Here is a 19,016-nt window from a genome sequence, read left to right as displayed (position 1 = left end):
TAGTTGGAAATGATCACTCTGGACAAGAAATGAGTGCTGAATGTAGGATACATCATCACATCCTGTTGATTGTCGATTTTCTCAAGTGGGCACCAGTAACGTCTCTATTCATCCCAGCCTTGAGATTTTAGAAGTCTCTCTTTACTCGTCCTTCCCAACGGTGCCGCATTGGAGGCTCTTTCAGGGTCAGTGGAATGAGACCCATCATTGTTTATATATATATATATATATATATATGTATATATATACATATATATATATGATAACCTGTCAGTATCTCTATTGCAAACCATAATGCCCAGAAGGAAATAGAGAGAGAGTGAGATAGAGAGAAAGAAAGAAGAAAATTGCTGTAGAGGCAGACTAGGTGGGGTAAGGGTGGCCAGAAGGAAACTGAGGACATTTGTGATGGAAATGTACACTAGTTAAGGGACAATGTACACTAGTAAAGGGACAGGCATTGAAACATTGGATAACTGAAACCAAATAATGAACAACTTTGTAACTAAAACAAACAAATAAACAGATGTGTATTTATGAGGATATTCATTTTGCAAATACTTGTATAGAAATCTTTCTCACATAATATATAAAAGATTTTATTTCAAACAATTTTTGAGTTAAAGATACAAAGAAATACAAGGATTTTAGATATATTTCAGTTAGTTGTTTTTGCATACTGAGGATAAGATATGTAGATAGTGATTCTAGAAGAGAATGGACTTTTGTAATTATTGAGCTATGTCCTATCTAAAAAGTTTGTCTTTTATAAAAAAAAGTCAAGTACACAATTTTTCCCTTCTAAATTATTTCTCTTCTAACTTATTTGTAAATTTAACTCTTGAAGTTAAAGAAAAGTAACAATATTCCTGGAGTTGGGAAAGGTAGTACAGAGTTATGTCATAAGCTTTGCATGCCACCAACTCAAATTAAATCCCAATTGCCACAAGCCCTTCCAAGCTACACTAGGTGTAGCTCTGGAAGCCCCAAGCAGCACAGGGTGGACATTGGGAATCCTCAAGCAATGTTGAGTTGTCCCAAGTAGTTCCTCGTACTCCATACTTGGAGTCTAGATTTGAACCTCAATCAGGTTGATGCAAAATAAGTCCTATGATCACTGGAAGACCCCAAATTAATTTTTAAATCTGAGGTGACAAATGACATTAAAATGTATTTTTAACAGTAGCATGAATACAGGGACACTAAGTTTCGAATCATACAAAAAATCGTAATGGGATGAAAGAGTACTAATATTGATTACGATGAGAAGAAAGAATTGATATAGACTTAATGTTTGATTTTTATAGGTTATGAAAATCCAGTTCATCATGCCTTTTAAATTTATTTTTACATGCTGCTTGATATAACAAAAAAGTGAATCATGAGGAACCAAACAACAATAACAACTTTCATCTTGCTCGGATTAACAGATGATCCACAATTGCAAATCCTACTTTTCATCTTTCTATTTATCACTTACATATTGACTATAGCAGGCAACCTGATTATTATTATCCTCACATTGGTGGACTCACATCTGAAAACTCCTATGTACTTTTTTCTGAGAAATTTTTCATTCTTAGAAGTCTCATTTACAACTGCTTGTATCCCAAGATTTCTGTACAGTATGTCAACTGGGGATAATACCATTACATATAATGCTTGTGTAATTCAATTATTTTTTGGTATTCTCTTTGGAGCAACAGAATTTTTTCTCCTGGCTGCCATGTCCTATGACCGCTATGTTGCTATCTGTAAACCCCTTCATTATATGACCATCATGAACAATAGGGTATGTACCATATTCATTTTTACCTGTTGGGCGTCTGCTTTACTGGTTATTCTCCCACCACTTAGCATTGGCCTTGAGCTTGAATTCTGTAACTCCAATGCTATTGATCACTTTGCCTGTGATGCAGGCCCTTTCATAAAGATCTCATGTACTGATACATGGCTAATAGAAATAATGGTTACCATTACGGCTGTGGTTACCCTCATTATCACACTAGTGTGTGTAATTCTTTCCTACACATACATTATCAGGACAGTTATGAGATTTCCCTCAATTCAACAAAGAAAAAAAGCCTTTTCTACATGCTCATCTCATATGATTGTAGTTTCTATTGCCTATGGAAGTTGTATCTTCATCTATGTCAAGCCTTTTGATAAAGAAGAATTGGCAATAAATAAAGTAGTTTCAGTTCTAAATATTTCTGTTGCACCCTTGTTGAATCCATTCATTTATACCCTACGAAATAAGCAAGTGAAGCAAGCTTTTAGTCACTCTATAAAGAGAATCTCTTTTCTCTCAAAGAAATAAAAAGTTTGATGATAACAGTAAAATAAAATAAAGTTCTCCAAATATTTGATTATACCTTAACTGGTTTCAATGAATTATATTATTTCTTTAATTATGTAACCACATTAAAGTTGCATACTAATCTCACCTTAAAAAAACTTTTCATTTTATCAAACTTATATATGGTATTCATTATAGTGAAACTGAAATATATTTCAAAATAGCAAAATACATTTCAGGGTAATGGAACTTATCTTCATTACTACAGGTGAGATTTAAACTTGTAAGATTTCTAGTAGAGTACCTAGAAAAGTACTCTAGAGAATGAGATTAGCATGACACAAAGTTCTTCCCTTAAAGATCATTCAAGTATCCATACATTATCTCAGAGCTAATAGTCTCTTTTCTTTAATTAAAGAAATGGGAATATTGGTTAGAAACTCATAAATTTCTAAATTTTGAATTAGAACTACAAAATAAAATCCAGAAAATTAAAATAGAGTTGCAATACTTTCCCCAAACAGAAAACTGTATTACCCCTTGGGGAAAAGAAATGAAATTACACCTGTATCTCACACAATGCAAAAAAGTTAATTCAATGTAGATTTTATCAGAATATATAATATGAGTCAGAACGCTCAAGGATTTGGAGCTTAAAGATATTTTCAATGATATGATTTTAGTAACAATGATAAGAATAAAAGAAAGAAATAGATAAGCTGAGTAGAAATGATGTTAATCACCACCATGAAAAGTCTAAGGGAGTCTGGTGGTGATGAAGGTGGAGTCACTTTGTTCATCAAAAACAAAAGTGTTATCTCTTGTAATTATGCTTTAATAAATTATAATAAGATGAAATAAATATTTCTTTTCTTCTATGTACTCTCCAATTCACTTTCAGTTCATGATATAGATTGAAACCCAACACCAACCTCAATAGAAGTGCCAGTTTAAAAGAATCAATTTGCTCATTATTTCAATGAGCATTTCATTGATCATGTCATTAATCAGGATCAGGTAAGTTTATAAAGGGTCACTTATATGATTTTCGACCAAGTGCATCTGTTTATCTAAATGTTCTAATTTTAGTTTAGTTTACTGAGTGTGTATACTGCATTGATATTTACAAGTTTGAGAATTTTCTAATCATGCTAATAATTCCCAGGAAATGTAGATATGTATCGATAGGTATCGGTCGTCTAATTGTTTTCACACTAATTTGCATTCATCTGATTGTCTCTAATTATTTGCCATGAGATAGAATTAGTGGTTGGAATCTACAACAGCTTAAGTGTAAAAAGAAATTGTCCTTAGGGATAAAGAAATGCCAGACACACTTTTATCAATCAACTTTTCTTCAAAACCTTAGTTGTATGGATATTCCATAGATATGAAGGCCATTACAAGATAAAATTCACCTTAAGGCTGGGATGTGAAGCAAGTTATAAAGTCCATTATCTCAAAAGTGTGTATCCCTGTGCTTCAGATCTGACACCATATGTATTTCAAGCACTGCTGGAAATCCATAATTTCAGGATGAATTTCAACAACAGAAAAGACTGAAGATATTTAGAGAATGATGTTGTTGTTATTGTAAATTTAAGATTAAAAAAAATGACCAGTCTTGCCCAATTCCATCCATATTTGTAAAATTCAAAAATACTACATAAAAATTTAAGTTTAATCTTTTTTAAGAATGACTAGTGGCTAGAATTTTAGGTGCATTATACAGAGAGTAATATACTTAGCTGCATCATCATTTTATGGAATTGAGTGCCTCTGATGATAATGAATAATGTTACTTATTTGACAACATTTTTTTTCTCTTTCTACATAATCATGAGAGAATTGATAACTTATTCTTCCTCTAAATGTATCTGTAACAAGTTCAAATTCTCCAGACTAAAACTATTTGTTTGCTCTATGTAAGTAAATTAATTCTATTATTTCCTAATTTTTTATTTTTGTGCATTTATGATACAGTTAATTATCCCAGAGTAACCAACTTGAAGTTAATCTCAGCTCACAATTATATTCAGAAAATCCACAACTAGAGATGTTTTTTATTTGATTGGTTTTATTTCCTTAAAATGGTTAACCAGATCACTAAGGTATTGCTTCAGGAGCTCAATAATTTGTTATTATATTATAACCTTTCTTTTTCAGTACATTTTTTACAGTCCTCTCTTAATTTCCCCCATTACCATTCCTCCCCCAGGTTATTTTAAGGAATTATGCTCATTTCATCACTCCTGTCATATTAGATATTTCTTTTCCAGCTTCATTATTGCATTATTTTGTTTTCTGATTAGCCATTGACAAATTTGGTTGTATATAACTCCTCTTTTAAAAACTTAATTCAGACTTTATTAAATTCTGACACATAACTTGTTAATCTATGACTAAACACTATCATAAAACAAGTTCGATAGAGGGCCAAATTTTCACTCTGAACAAATGACCAGGATAATGGATAGCAAGCTGCAACAATTTTTACATTTATCCTAATCTAACCAAAAAATCACTGTACCTGAGAAAGGGGGTAGAGAGAATCCTTTCCACATAAAAACACCTAAGAGATGATTAGCCTGGTTAAAACATTGCATAAAGATTTTTTTCTTTATATACCATCCATATGTAGAACTATGTGAAACTACCAATAGAAATATTGTGCTGAGGACTGGAGCAATAGCACAGCGGGTAGGGCGTTTGCCTTGCATGTGGCCGACCCAGGTTCGATTCCCAGCCTTCCATATGGTCCCCTGAGCACCGCCAGAGATGGCCAGGAGTAACTCCTGTGCATTGCCAGGTGTGACCCAAACAGCAATATGTATATATATATATATATATATATACATATATGTATATATATAGTGCTGAAATATACTGATGTTTTAATTCTTTATTCTTACTTGTATTTCCATGTACATTAAAGCATATAAATTTTCTTTTGCACTTTAAAAATTCCCTGTGGATAATCCCTAAACATAAAGACCTGTGAGTCACATGAACCACATTGCTATTGTTAAATTATAGTATCCCTAGTTCTGACATTTTAGCATTAGAATAGGATACTGCCTAGGTTCTTGTGAACCCACATTACATCTGAACCTGTCACTGTCACTATCATCCCATTGCTCACTGATTTGTTCGAGCGGGCACCAGTAATGTCTCTCATTGAGAGACTTATTGTTACTGTTTTTGGCATATCCAATACGCATGCCACGGGTAGCTTGCCAGGCTCTGCCGTGCGGGTAGGATATTCTGGGTAGCCTGCAGGGCTCTCAGAGAGGGATGGAGGAATCGAACCCGGGTCGGCTGCATGCAAGGCAAACACCCTACCTGCTGTGCTATCACTCCAGTCCATTCCAATCTCTAGAATATAGTATGACCTAAAATGAATTGCTTCTGAATAGAATTTATAGTTCAAACTCCATATATATCTCTTTATATATATATGGTTGCAGTCATACCCTACTGTACTCAGATATATTTCTGACTCTGTTCAGAGGTCAAGGACACTGCTAGGGGGACCATTATGGGATGCCAAGGATCAAATCCAGTTTGAAGGCATAAAAGGCAATTTCCCTGCTCACCGTTCTATATCTCTGGATTATATTTTAATATAAGTATTAGAAAACTTTACCAAAAATGTGTTTGTAACACAAAATAATTATGAAACAATAAACAAAATGCTCCCAGAATAAATATCGCCTCACAGACCAAAGAAAAAATTGAAATCTTGTGATAAAACCTAGTATTTCTGAAATGATGACAAAGAAACTAAACACATGGAATGAAATAAGGAAAGTTTCTTTAACAAATGTTACTTGAAAAATTGGATAGTCATTTATTTCAATTCAAATAAATGAAGCTAGAACTGTATCTAATGGCATTCTCAAAGGTTAACTAAAGTGTATTAAAGACATTAAGAATGATCATGAAAAAATTCTTCAGGAAAATGAACCTATGAGAGGTCTTCGATAACATGACTCCAGAGGCAACAACATTGGAAACAAAAATAAGCAAATGGGATACAATATCATTGTCATCCCATTGTTCATTGATTTACTCGAGCGGGCACCAGTAATGTCTCCATTGTGAGACTTGTTGTTACTGTCTTTGGCATATCGAACATGCCACGAGTAGTTTGCCAGGCTCTGCCGTGAGGGTGACATACTCTCAGTAGCTTCCTGGGCTTTCCAAGAGGGATGGAGGAATTGAACCTAGGTTGGCTGTGTGCAAGGCAAACGCCCTACCTGCTGTGCTATCGCTCTAGTCCAGATACACATGTACATTGACATAATAGCATGGGATACAATATATATTTTTGAATGTTATTATTTCGAAAGTAGATATTTCAAAGCAAGAATACATTAAATTATTGAGTTTTCACAGGGTTTGTGTCCTCTAAAAAATTAATCTCTCTTAGAAGTGAGTTGTATTTAAAAGACAAAAGAAATAATATATCTTTTCCAATTTTTTCAAACATGACAGATGACCCTGTGATTGCATATAGATAGATAGATAGATTGATTGATTGATTGATTGATAGATTGATAGGTAAATAGATACGATACAAAATAACTTTTCTTAACCTGTATCTTTATGTGAAATAAGCATTAGTAACAATTAGAGATTAGAGGAGGGAAAAGTGTAGTTTGATCTTTAAAAATTCTTGTATCCGTGGTTGAAACATGTAGTAGAAAATTGAATTGAGATTACGCTTTTCCCCTCATAGTAAGATAGGAACTTTACTTTTTTCTGATGCTGTTGTTCTATCATATTGTCTCAAAGTACTTCCTTAGAATGCCATGTGTAATGCCTCATGGCCTTCAGGCTGTTCTCGTTTTGGATGGGCAGTGTCTATACCACGTACCAGCAAGTGGGGTCAAAACAGTATCCTTACAATAGGCTGTACCTGGAACGAGGCAGTGATCCCACCAAAATGTCTGAGCCAGTGGTTTGATATGAGATCTGAGGTGGCTTCAGAAGTACCTTGCCTGCTCTCTCACTCCTCATTCCTTCAGCTTCCATCTTACTGAAAACCCTAATAAAACTCAGTGCTAAAGCTTTTTTAGAAAAAAGTTGGTTGCTTGCTAAATTAAGCTCACTATGCAAAAGTTTAATTAGTGACAAGAGAACCCAGGAGACAGGGATTCACTACTGAATTTGTTTAGATGATTCCAGAGTCCTACTAGAAGATTAAGCAGAAAATAGAAATATCAGTTGTTTTTGATGTAGACAGTAAACGTCCTGTTCAGAACTATCAGTGTTTTACACACACACACACACAACAACAACAACAACAGCAACAACAACAATAAACCAGTAAAAAGTCTTTTGTTCACCATTACATTAGGTTTTCGTCTTCTCTTGTTAGAGAGTAAGCAAGAAAAAATGTCTTAAACATTTATAATTAGAAAGCCTTTAACAAGTGGCTTCTTTTGATTTAAAAAATATAGCAAATACTCTACAAGTAGCTTAATTGAAAAATAAGACACATGGAAAAGGCTTTCTGTTTAATAAGTTCTTTTATTATAAACAGGTCTTAAGGATATTTGATCTAGTAACTCTTAGCTGATTTTTCAGGTGACCATACTGCCTCACGAAGACCTAAAAATTAATTGTTCCTGGCTCATAACTCATAGAATAATTTTAATACAATTTGCCTGTCTTTGATATAAAATAACTACAATTACAGAATGAGAAATATATCATTAGATCTGAGATAGCATGCATTATAAAAGCTACAACTCAATGTTACATAAACTTTTCATCCTTTATAAAATATCATGTTTTTTTTTTAACAGAAAGCACAAACAAAGCTAAAATACAAACTCTGTGTACATATTCCAGTGCTTCTTGACAAGAAGTGCTGCATTCAGTCATCTGCTGGTTCATAGTCTCATACTTTTAAGCCTGGAAATCATATTATTAAGGAACTATAAGTTGATAAAATTAATATACTATGATACAATAAATATGATTCCACCAGTGAGAAATAAATATATTAACAGACAGAAAACAGTTAACAGGGGATTTGGTTTAAAAAAGGGATACTTATCCACTCTTAGGTATGAATGAGTTTTGTTAAGCCTTTGAGGATAATAGCATGAATACATCTCAAAAATGTATGAATAGAGCTTCCATATGACCAAGTGATTCTACATCTGGGTATCTACCTCTCAAAACAAACTCATTATTTCAGACATATATACGCACACCTATATCCATTGTAGCCCTTAGTGCAATAGCTGCAATGAATATAGGTGGAAATATCCCAAATCTTTAATGAGCGATAAATTGACAAAGACATTGTGGCATATATACACAATAAAATGCTGGGCAAGTATAAGGAAATATCAAAACTTGCAGGTAATTGTAACTTGGATGGAACGGGAAGGTTTTATGCCAAGTGAAATATATCCAAGAAAATGACATATCTTTGATGGTCTCACACATTCATGGTATATAGGAAGGGTGGTCAACACCATTGTATAGTGATGAGTTATCACAGATCCTTAACCTTGTATTACAAAACTGAGATTTACAGGAAAAGGAGAGAGAATAGGAGGGAGTATGAAGAGAAGGAGAATAGGAGGAGGAGAATAGGAGAGAGTGTGAAGCTTTGGGATATTGGTGTACTATCCTAGGCACAATGGTGGTGGTAAGTTGCACTAACTATATTTATCAAGCTCATTCATGCTAATATTACTCCAGGTATGCTACCTGAAGTACAAGTAAAAAGTCATTTTACTAAAAAAAAGCATTAATAAAATTTGTCATTTGCAATAGATTTGAGAGAGCAGAGATAAACCCTCAGGTATATGAACAGTTAATTTACAACAAAAAAGCTAGATACAATAAGTGGAGTAAGACAAAGGTGTCCAACAAACATTGCTAAGAAAACTAGACTCATGCAAAAATAAATTAATAAATGAATAAATAAATAAATAAATAGACCATTATCTTTCACAATATATGAAGATTACCTCAAGAGGAATTAAACGAAATCGCAGAGATAGATCAACTGGCTAAAGATGTGCCTTACATGTAGGAGGTCCAGATTCAATCTCTAGTACCACATGGTCCTCAAGTACTTCTGTGAGCTGCCCTTGAGTACCAATCTGGGAGCAAATCTTAAGCACAGCCAAGTGTGTGCTTGGAAAATATCTTAATATTATATCTGATATTATACCCCCAAAATATATTAATATTTTACCTGAATCCATACTACATCGAGGAGACATAAGCAAAAATCTCCATCATATTGATCTCAAAGGAATCTAGTGAAAGGATGTCTTTTGCACATAAGATAAAAGCTGAAATAAATTAACTGGAACTTGTAAACATTAAAAGCTTATGCATATTGAATAAAACTACAAGTAAAAGAGAAACCGTCAGACCCTGTGCCAGGCTGAGTCTCATTCGTGGCAACCTGGAGGGGGAGAGATGAGCCCACACCCACCCTAGCACAGCACAGCAGCCAAAAACCTCCACCGTGTTCACAGTCAATCTCCACATGCTCCAGATGAGCCTTATAATTAGAATAGCACCATCACCGTCATCCCGTTGCTCATCTATTTGCTCGAGCGGGCACCAGTAACGTCTCCATTGTGAGATTTGTTGTTACTGTTTTTGGCATATCAAATACACCACAGGCAGTTTGCCAGGCTTTACCGCGTGAGCAGGATACTCCTGGTAGCTTGCCGGTCTCTCCGATAGGGACAGAGGAATCGAACCCTGGTCCACCGCATGCAAGGCAAACACCCTATCCGCTGTGCTATCACTCCAGCCCACAGTTAGAATGAATCTGCTGAAAAACCCAGGTCTGTGAGATTTGTGAGTGAAATCTCCAGGCTCTCACAGACTTGGGAATGAGTGACTTCCTCTTTTCTCCCTATTCTTCTGAGAGTCAGGCAGTCATATCCACAAACTTCCTCTCGCACCACATAAGCGCATTAAAGGCCATGGCCCAGAAACTCACAAATAAATCTTGGAAGAGAGACACAAGCTTCAGAGATTCCCCCAGACCTCAAAGTCACCATTTAGTTAAAAATTTAACTCTAGTTCTATCACTCTATTTAAAATTGTAGAATTCTCTAAGCCACTGATGTACCAGGAATAAAACACCACATTTCTAAAGTAGAAGGAAACTAATCATGATCAAAAAGCGTATTGCATGCAAGACTCAACCTGTAATAACATGTTAGTAAATCTTGTATATAAGAGCTAATATCTCCAGGGTGGGATACAACAATCTTAACCCACTTTCCTCTAAGGAAAAGTTTTGGTCATTTTTAGCAGATTTTTTATAAGAATCAATAAAAAAAGAAATTATTTAGGTTCTGCTTTTGGGGCAGGCTTGGGTGGTGGTGGTAAAATTTGAAATAATGGTGATGGGAAGGTGTAATGATGGTGGGATTGGTGTTAGAATATTGAATGCAATAAATTATTGTTAACAACTTTATAAAAATTTACAAAATAATAAAGTTAATAAAAACTTACCATTAAAATCAAAGATAACTGAATGGGATATTTTTTTCACAAAACTCAATGACCAAAAATTGAGATCATAAAATATGAGGAGACAGTCTGAACAGACACATCCTCAGAGAAAACATACATATATACACACACTAACATGTGAAACAATGTTTAACATCACTAATTATCATAGAAAGGGATCAAAATGCCTATGAGATATAATTTAATAGCAGTGAGAATGGCATATATTGAAAAGACTGGAAATGATGAGTGTATGTGAGAGTTTGGTTAAAAAGGAATCCTCACCCACTGCTGACAGACTGTCAATTTGTTGAGATTCTATAGACAAAAGCAGAAAATTCAAAACATTTTAAAAATGTACTTAACTATGACCCAGTTATTCCACCCTTTGGCATCTCTTTCTAGAATATAAAATATTTACCCATTTACTTGTAATGGTACATGAACACCCATGTAGTGTTATCTTTGTAGAGCTATTTATAATAGCCCTAGTCTGAATAATGTGTGTTCAGTGGAAGGTAAGTGAAAAAGAATATATATATATATATATATATACACACACACACATATATGCACCCCATTTGTGTGTTGCGTGGGTACATGAAAATAAGTATCATGTTAAAGAAGTGAGTTAGAAGGATAAAGACAAATACTTATGCTTTTCTCATATATAGACTATAAATAAATAAAACAATGAAATAGACACACTGAATGGAAACAAACAGATATCGCTAACAGAACTGAGAATTGAATCTACCAAAGGGACTGGGAGTGGGATTGAGAGGAGATTGGGAGATGGTAGTAAAGGGATACTAACACTGCATATTAGGTGCTGTATGACAGCATTGTAATCATAAAGAAATACCCGCTGTGACGTCTTCAAAAAAGCCCTTCCCCAAATATCAACAGTGCTATTGAATATCATAATAACTAACTGAAAATAAATAAGAAATTTAACTAAAACTACCCTATGATCCACCAAACCCATATACTTATTGCCACATTATCTATATATGACTTCTTTCGATCCATAGATCCATACTGAATATATACACTGGCAAATAAATTTGTTCGAGCGGGCACCAGTAACGTCTCTCATTGAGAGACTTATTGTTACTGTTTTTGGTATATCCAATACGCACAGGTAGCTTGCCAGGCTCTGCTGTGCGGGCACAATACTCTCGGTAGCTTGCCAGGCTCTCAGAGAGGGGCGGAGCAATCGAACTCGGGTTGGCCACGTGAAAGGCAAACGCCCAACCACTCAGCGATTTACTCAAGCGGACACCAACAACGTCCCCATTGTGAGACTTGTTACTGTTTTTGGCATATCAGATACATCACAGGTAGCTTGCTGGGTTCTCCGAGAGGGGCAGAGGAATCAAACCCAGGTCGGCTGCATGCAAGGTACATGCCCTACCCATATAAGGAAGTATATTATCAGATAAATAGATTGATAGTTTCTATATAGGTATCTATATATAGGTAGGTATATCTATATAGGTAATTTAACTTTCTTAATCTAGATTATGAATATCTCTGCATGATAACATGCTGATTTGTTGTTTAAAGCATTTTATTTGGGGTGTTAGGTAGATAACTCAAGCTATAAGTTCCAAGCACATGCCTAGATGTGTCATACCCTGAGTTCGATCTCTGAAAACTTTTGACTCCTGGCATCATTTGATGTGCCCTGATGTGCCTGAGCACCACCACTCATAAGCATGACTAAAACTGGCCCTAGTACATTATATCGACAGTTAAGTTCCCTGCAAATATTTTTAAAAATATAATTAATATCTGTGAAACTATAAAACAGTTACTGTAAATCTCACCAGTAAATGCTATAAATTACTATAATTTACTTATAATTTTGGTTGACTCTATAAGAATTATCTAAAAATATGCTGACTTGTTATAAGTCATACTTATAAAATCAAGATCTTTTCAAAATGTAGAAACAGTGCTTAGATATATCACATCTGTCAACATCCTACATATACTACCAACAATATTAAAAATAAAAGGAACAAAATAAAAAATACATATTGGCTTACATTTTATTTTTATTTATTTTTTAATTTTTTAAATTTTATTTTATTGAATCACCATGTGAAAATTTACACAGCTTTCAGGCTTAAGTCTCCTTATACAATGCTCGAACACCCATCCCTTCACCAGTGCACATATTCCACCACCAAGAACCACAGTAAACCTCCCCCGACTCCCCCGCCCCCCCCAACTCCCCACCCCACCTGTGTAGCTGATAAATTTCACTTTACTTTCTCTTTGCTTTGATTACATTCAATTTTTCAACAAAAAACTCACTACTATTGTTTGGAGTTCCCCCCACCCCAAAGCTGGACCAGCTGGGAAAGAAACATTTGATAATTTGTTTTCCATTGCTGAGAATGAAGAGATATGAGGTCGTGTGGCCACAATAGCAGCCGCGAGATTTGGGATTTCTGTATTTTAGTATTTTAGTAACTAAGTCCATAGAAATTTCTGCCAGAAGTTCTTTCACTGCAAGCTCATACCTCTCTGCTACTTTATATTCCACATATGAATGCAATCTTTCTATGTCTGTCTCTTTCTTTTGACTCATTTCACTCAACATGATACTTTCCATGTTGATCCACTTATATGCAAATTTCATGACTTTATCTTTTCTAACAGCTGCATAGTATTCCATTGTGTAGATATGCCAAAGTTTCTTTAACCAGCCATCTGTTTTTGGGCACTCCGTTTTTTTTCCAGATTGTGGCTATTGTAAACAGTGCTGCAATGAACATAGAGATGCAGATGTCATGATATTTTTAAATTTTTTAAATCTTATTTTTTCCTCACTTTATTTAAACATTATGTTATAAAAAATTTTCATGTTGATTTGATATAGGCATTCAATATTCCAATTTCAACCCCACCACCATTGTTACTTTGCCTCCACAATTTTCTCTATTTTTTCAACCACCCCTCAAACTTGTCCCTATAGCAAGCCCATAACAATTTATTTTATATTGCTTCTTACTGTTAAATGGCCAACTACATAATCAAAAAATGTTTCCACAGAAGAAAACTTGTGAAAATTGTTGTATCTCACCAGGGGAACACTAAATCCTGGACTGAGAGTTTACTAAGCTGTTGTTGGAAGTTAAACCTTCTATGGTAATGTTTTTATTGTTCAAGATTGGTTAGCTTCTAAATTACATCCCACCCATTTTAGAATGCTACTACTAGGAGGTCAGTGTAGTAGAGTTTGAAGAAGTTGCTTCAGAATATTTAACTGGGTCGGTAAGTGGCAGTTAAATATTTAACAGGGTGTGGCTGCCATGACATCTGGAAGTACAGGGAGGTGGAAGATGTTCAGCCATTCCCAGTCAGAGAAGATCTGTAGTTTTCATCCACAAAATCCTGTATATCTGAAAGTTTTTGGCAGATTAGCTTCTCTATGGCTCTCAGTCCTAAGGGGGCCCAAATCAGTATTACATATGAACAAAATTGTCCTTCACCCAAACACCTAAAGTCAAGAAGTTTATCCCTAATTTACTCTTCTCCGCAAAGCATGGCCTGTATTTTGATTTGATACCTGACATTACATATTGTCCCCTGAGCACTACCAGGAAGGATGTCTGAGGGCAGAGCTTTGAGAAATCCCTGAGCAGAACCAGGTGAGGTCCCAAAACAAACACACATGCAAAGTAGTTTTTAAAAAAAATAGTTTTTAATTTTAGGTATTTTCTAAAATGGCTGGAGAGATAGCACAGCGGGTAGGTCATTTGCTTTGAACGGGGCTGACCCAGGTTCAATTCCTCCAGCCCTCTTGGAGAGCCCGGCAAGCTACCAAGAGTATCCCGCCTGCAGGGCAGAGCCTGGCAAGCTGCCTATGCCATATTTGATATTCCAAAAACAGTAACAAGTTTCACAATGGAGACATTAATGGTGCCTGCTCAAGCAAATCGATGACCAATGGGATACCAGTGATACAGTGATACAGTGAACAAAGGAAATATATGCCATATTGTGTCAGGGAGATGGCTCAAAGCATTGGAGCTCACAGTGTACATGCAGGGACACTGGGTATGACCACCAGCCTGTGACTGTCGGCACTTCATAAAGGTGTGATCCCAGAGCGTTTCCATGTCTGACCCCCAAATCAAACAATAAAAACACATATTATGTATGTATTTATCACAATCTGTTATTCATATTGCTCTTTTGCATCAAATGTCTCCAATTTCTGTTGTCAATTCAGTTTGTATTTCATCAAGTTTCACACATGTTGATTATGGCTTTCTTAAAAATGTAGAGATTGAAAATTTCACATTTGATCCTGTAAAAAAGGAGGAGGCAAAGAAATAAACAGAAACTTCTTCATAGAAGAAATGCAAATGCCCAAAAGACACATTAAAAAAAGGGCTCTGATTGGCTAATCATTAGGGAAAGGCAACTCAAAAACCAATGATATAGCATCTCGCACCATAGAGACTGGTGCACTTCCAAAAGAACAAGAGCAACCAGTGCTGGAGTGAATGCGGGCAGAAAGGGACTCTCCTTCATTTTGGGGAATGCTGACTGGTTAGGCCTTTTTGAAAAACAATATTGATATTCCTCAAAAAGCTAGAAATTGAACTTCCTAACAACCCAGTAATACCATTCTGGGAATATACTCCAGGAGTCCAAAAACACAGCAGAAACACAATCTGCACGTCTATGTTCATAGCAGCACTATTGATAGTAGTCAGAATCTGGAAATAACCTGAGTGCCCGAGAACAGACAACTGGATAAAGAAACTATGGTACATTTACACAGTGGAATACTACGCAGCTTTTAGAAAAAATGAAGTCATGAATGTTGACTATAAATGGATGGAATTGAAGAGTATCATGCTGAGTATAATGAGCTATAAAAAAGAGGGATAGACTTATTGGAGACTTTACCGGTGCAAATCTATGAGCATCAGGATGACAGTGATACAATGATATATACATATGTTATATATAATTGCTAATATCTTGAAAATAATATGTAGCACTGTAGCACTGTTATTCCGTTGTTCATCGATTTGCTCAAGTGGGTGCCAGTAAAATCTTCATGTGAGACTTGTTGTCACTGTTTTTTGCATATCGAATAAGCCATGGGTAGCTTGCCAGGCTCTGCCATGTGGGCGAGATACTCTCAGTAGCTTGCCATGCTCTCCTAGAGGGACGGAGGAATCGAACCTGGGCCAGCCACGTGCAAGGCAAATGCTCTACCCACTGTGCTATCGCTCCAGCCCAATATGTAAAATTGAAGTTGTGTTATTTGAGTTTTTGTAACACATATTCCGTTTCCTACTTAATGTAAACTTTCAAACTATTCCCAATAGGTTACAGATCTCACAAATAACCAATTATAGTATATTTACTAGGTTGTTGTACATGATTCATCAGTGTCCTATTACTAATTTCCCAAAAGTCATTATAAGACACTTCATCTCAAAAGATAATTTACTAAACAAACCTCTATATCTGTAACAGAACAAATAAAAGATTCAGGACATTCTTTGTTGCTAAGGTAAATTTTTAAGAATGGTTCTTTGAGATCAGAAGATCTGAAAATTAATATCTCTATCAAAAAACATTGTTTATATTCTGAAACAGTAACAATTTTATCTGAAATTCATGTTGAAATGTTATATGGAATGTTTTACATTCCAGAAAGTAGTAAAGAAAAATATAAGGAAAGAATTACAATAGGTTACTGAGATTTTAAAAAAATAACCAGAATATTTATGAGGAAAAAAATAGCAGTCATTTCTCTACTTAGCATTAATCTCCTAATCATCTTTTGATGCTAGATAATTAAACACATAATTTTCATTCAATATTTACCTCCTATTACTTGAAATGTAAGTATTCTCAGTTAATTTTTCTTTGCTTTAACTTCTATTTATTATTCAGTATAGATTGCCTCTCTCATTATCGCTATTCATTAATTTTACCAGTAGTATTAATTTTATCAAAAATAACATTTTAGAATTTTCATTCGACTGTATTAGGGTTGTTGTAATCATTAATTTTTAAAATGGGTACAATTATTGAAGCCTAGAAAATAAGTGTTTACAAAATCATAATGTCCTATATATTTTAGCAAATGCTGAAGCCAAAAGTTATTATCAATCAATAGTTTTCCTACTCAAAAACTGTAAGAGATAAATGCAAAAATCTCTAGTATGAAACATTACAAGCTATTCAGGATAAAAAGACTTTAATTTAACCGAAGATTGACCTGTAACATATATATGATAGAGATTGGGAAGTGAGGTTTCTACATAGGAAAAGAATAATTTAGGATTTAGATGCTTCTTTAAAAAACTATCATTACTTGAAAATTCAGATGAAGACATTTATATTTGTTTTATATTGTTTTCTCTTTCGAATATACCAGTACAATATGTGAAAAAATCAACCACCAGGATGAAAAATAGAACATCCGTAACAGATTTCATCCTCCTTGGCTTGACTGATAACTCGAAACTACAGCTTCTGATTTTCTTCTTTTTACTTATCACTTATGCACTGAGTGTTTCTGGAAATCTCATTATCATTATTCTTACCCTGTTAGATTCTCATCTGAAGACACCTATGTATTTTTTCCTTAGGAATTTCTCCTTGTTAGAAATTTCCTTTACATCTGTTTGTAATCCTAGATTTATGATGAGTATTGTAACTGGAGACAAATCTATTTCCTACAATGCTTGTGTGGTTCAATTATTCTTCTGTATCCTTCTGGGTGCAACAGAGTTTTTTCTTCTGGCCTCTATGTCCTATGATCGTTATGTGGCAATATGCAAACCTCTACACTATACAACCATCATGAGTAACAAGATCTGTCACCAATTGGTAATCTCTTCTTGGCTGGCTGGATTTTTGGTGATCTTTCCACCACTGATCATGGGTTTAGACCTGGATTTCTGTGATTCTAATATTGTTGATCACTTTATCTGTGATTCTGCTCCTTTGCTGCAAATTTCTTGCACAGACACAAGTACTTTAGAGCTCATGAGCTTCATATTAGCTGTACTAACTCTTTTGACCACGTTGACGTTAGTAATTCTCTCCTACTCTTACATCCTCAGAACAATTCTGAGAATCCCGTCAGCTCAACAAAGAAAAAAGGCCTTCTCAACCTGCTCCTCCCATATGATTGTGGTCTCCATCTCCTATGGAAGTTGCATCTTTATGTATGTCAAAACATCAGCAAAAGAAGGAGTTGCTTTGAGAAAGGGAGTAGCTATGCTCAATACCTCTGTTGCCCCCATGCTAAATCCCTTTATTTACACATTAAGGAATCAGCAGGTGAAACAAGCCTTTAAAGATGTTGTGCAAAGGTTACCTTCCTCAAAAACATTGATCTGACTGCAATCTGTAAGGGAAACATGCACATTTTACACTACAGAATCATTTTTTAAAATGCTGTTTTCTCAGTATGTTTATCATTTGAGCAATGATTTTACATGTTCAGTTTACCTTAAAAGTGATTTAAGCACACATTTCTGGGAGAGCTCAAAAGATGTCTCAATGGTTTATGTCATTTGCCTCTGATCATGTTCCAGTGAGTTTGGTCAGGGGTGTTGCCATCCTGAAGCTTGGTTGTGGAATTACTAGTGTGAAGGGCCTACAAAAAGACTTTGTGACTTAGAGTCACCAGTTCAGTTGTGAGGTCTTGAGCTTAAACCCCAGGGCTACCACATGAGCATGTTCTTTTTCTGTGCACCTTCCAATTAATTCTTTTCATTTAATCTGCCAGCCTCACCATCTGATCCCTGGGAGGAAAACTGGTTATAATATCTTGTCTATAGAATTTGCCCAGGTATCATAGAATCAGTCATTTCCTATATTAATGTGTGTAATTCAAGTAATACTCAATGTGATTCCATTACTGTTTAATGTATTTAAACAAAATATGATATAGGCATTTTATATTAAAAATAATATAAATACATGTGATGATTCTATATACATAATCAAAATTTTATTATATTTTATGTGGTATTTATATTACATCCAGTACTTTAATGATTTAATATTTTAATATAAACATCTACTACTCTGATTCCTTTTCTTTAATATACTACTTATGAGTAACAGCAAATTATTGAATAACATGTATGTAGGTTATAAATATTATATTAACCCCAAAATTTATTTTATAATTTAATTTTCATTA

At 34.8% G+C, this 19,016-nt stretch overlaps 2 protein-coding genes across 2 annotated transcripts; both read left to right on the top strand.

Moving 5' to 3' along the window:
* Positions 1-1,381: 1,381 nt before the first annotated feature.
* Positions 1,382-2,320, top strand: LOC101554186 (olfactory receptor 6C2-like). The gene has a single exon (XM_004601865.2). It carries the CDS (start codon positions 1,382-1,384, stop codon positions 2,318-2,320), a length of 939 nt encoding a protein of 312 aa, XP_004601922.2.
* Positions 2,321-17,263: 14,943 nt separating this feature from the next.
* On the top strand, positions 17,264-18,205 carry LOC101554443 (olfactory receptor 6C76). Its single transcript, XM_004601866.2, has one exon. The coding sequence runs from the start codon at positions 17,264-17,266 to the stop codon at positions 18,203-18,205; it is 942 nt and encodes a 313-aa protein (XP_004601923.2).
* Positions 18,206-19,016: the final 811 nt, after the last annotated feature.

The sequence above is a fragment of the Sorex araneus genome, chromosome 2 (assembly GCF_027595985.1).
Source record: "Sorex araneus isolate mSorAra2 chromosome 2, mSorAra2.pri, whole genome shotgun sequence".
Classification (NCBI taxonomy): domain Eukaryota; kingdom Metazoa; phylum Chordata; class Mammalia; order Eulipotyphla; family Soricidae; genus Sorex; species Sorex araneus.
The sequence above is the reverse complement of the archived record's forward strand: the minus strand, read 5'-3'. Positions and strand labels throughout refer to the sequence as shown.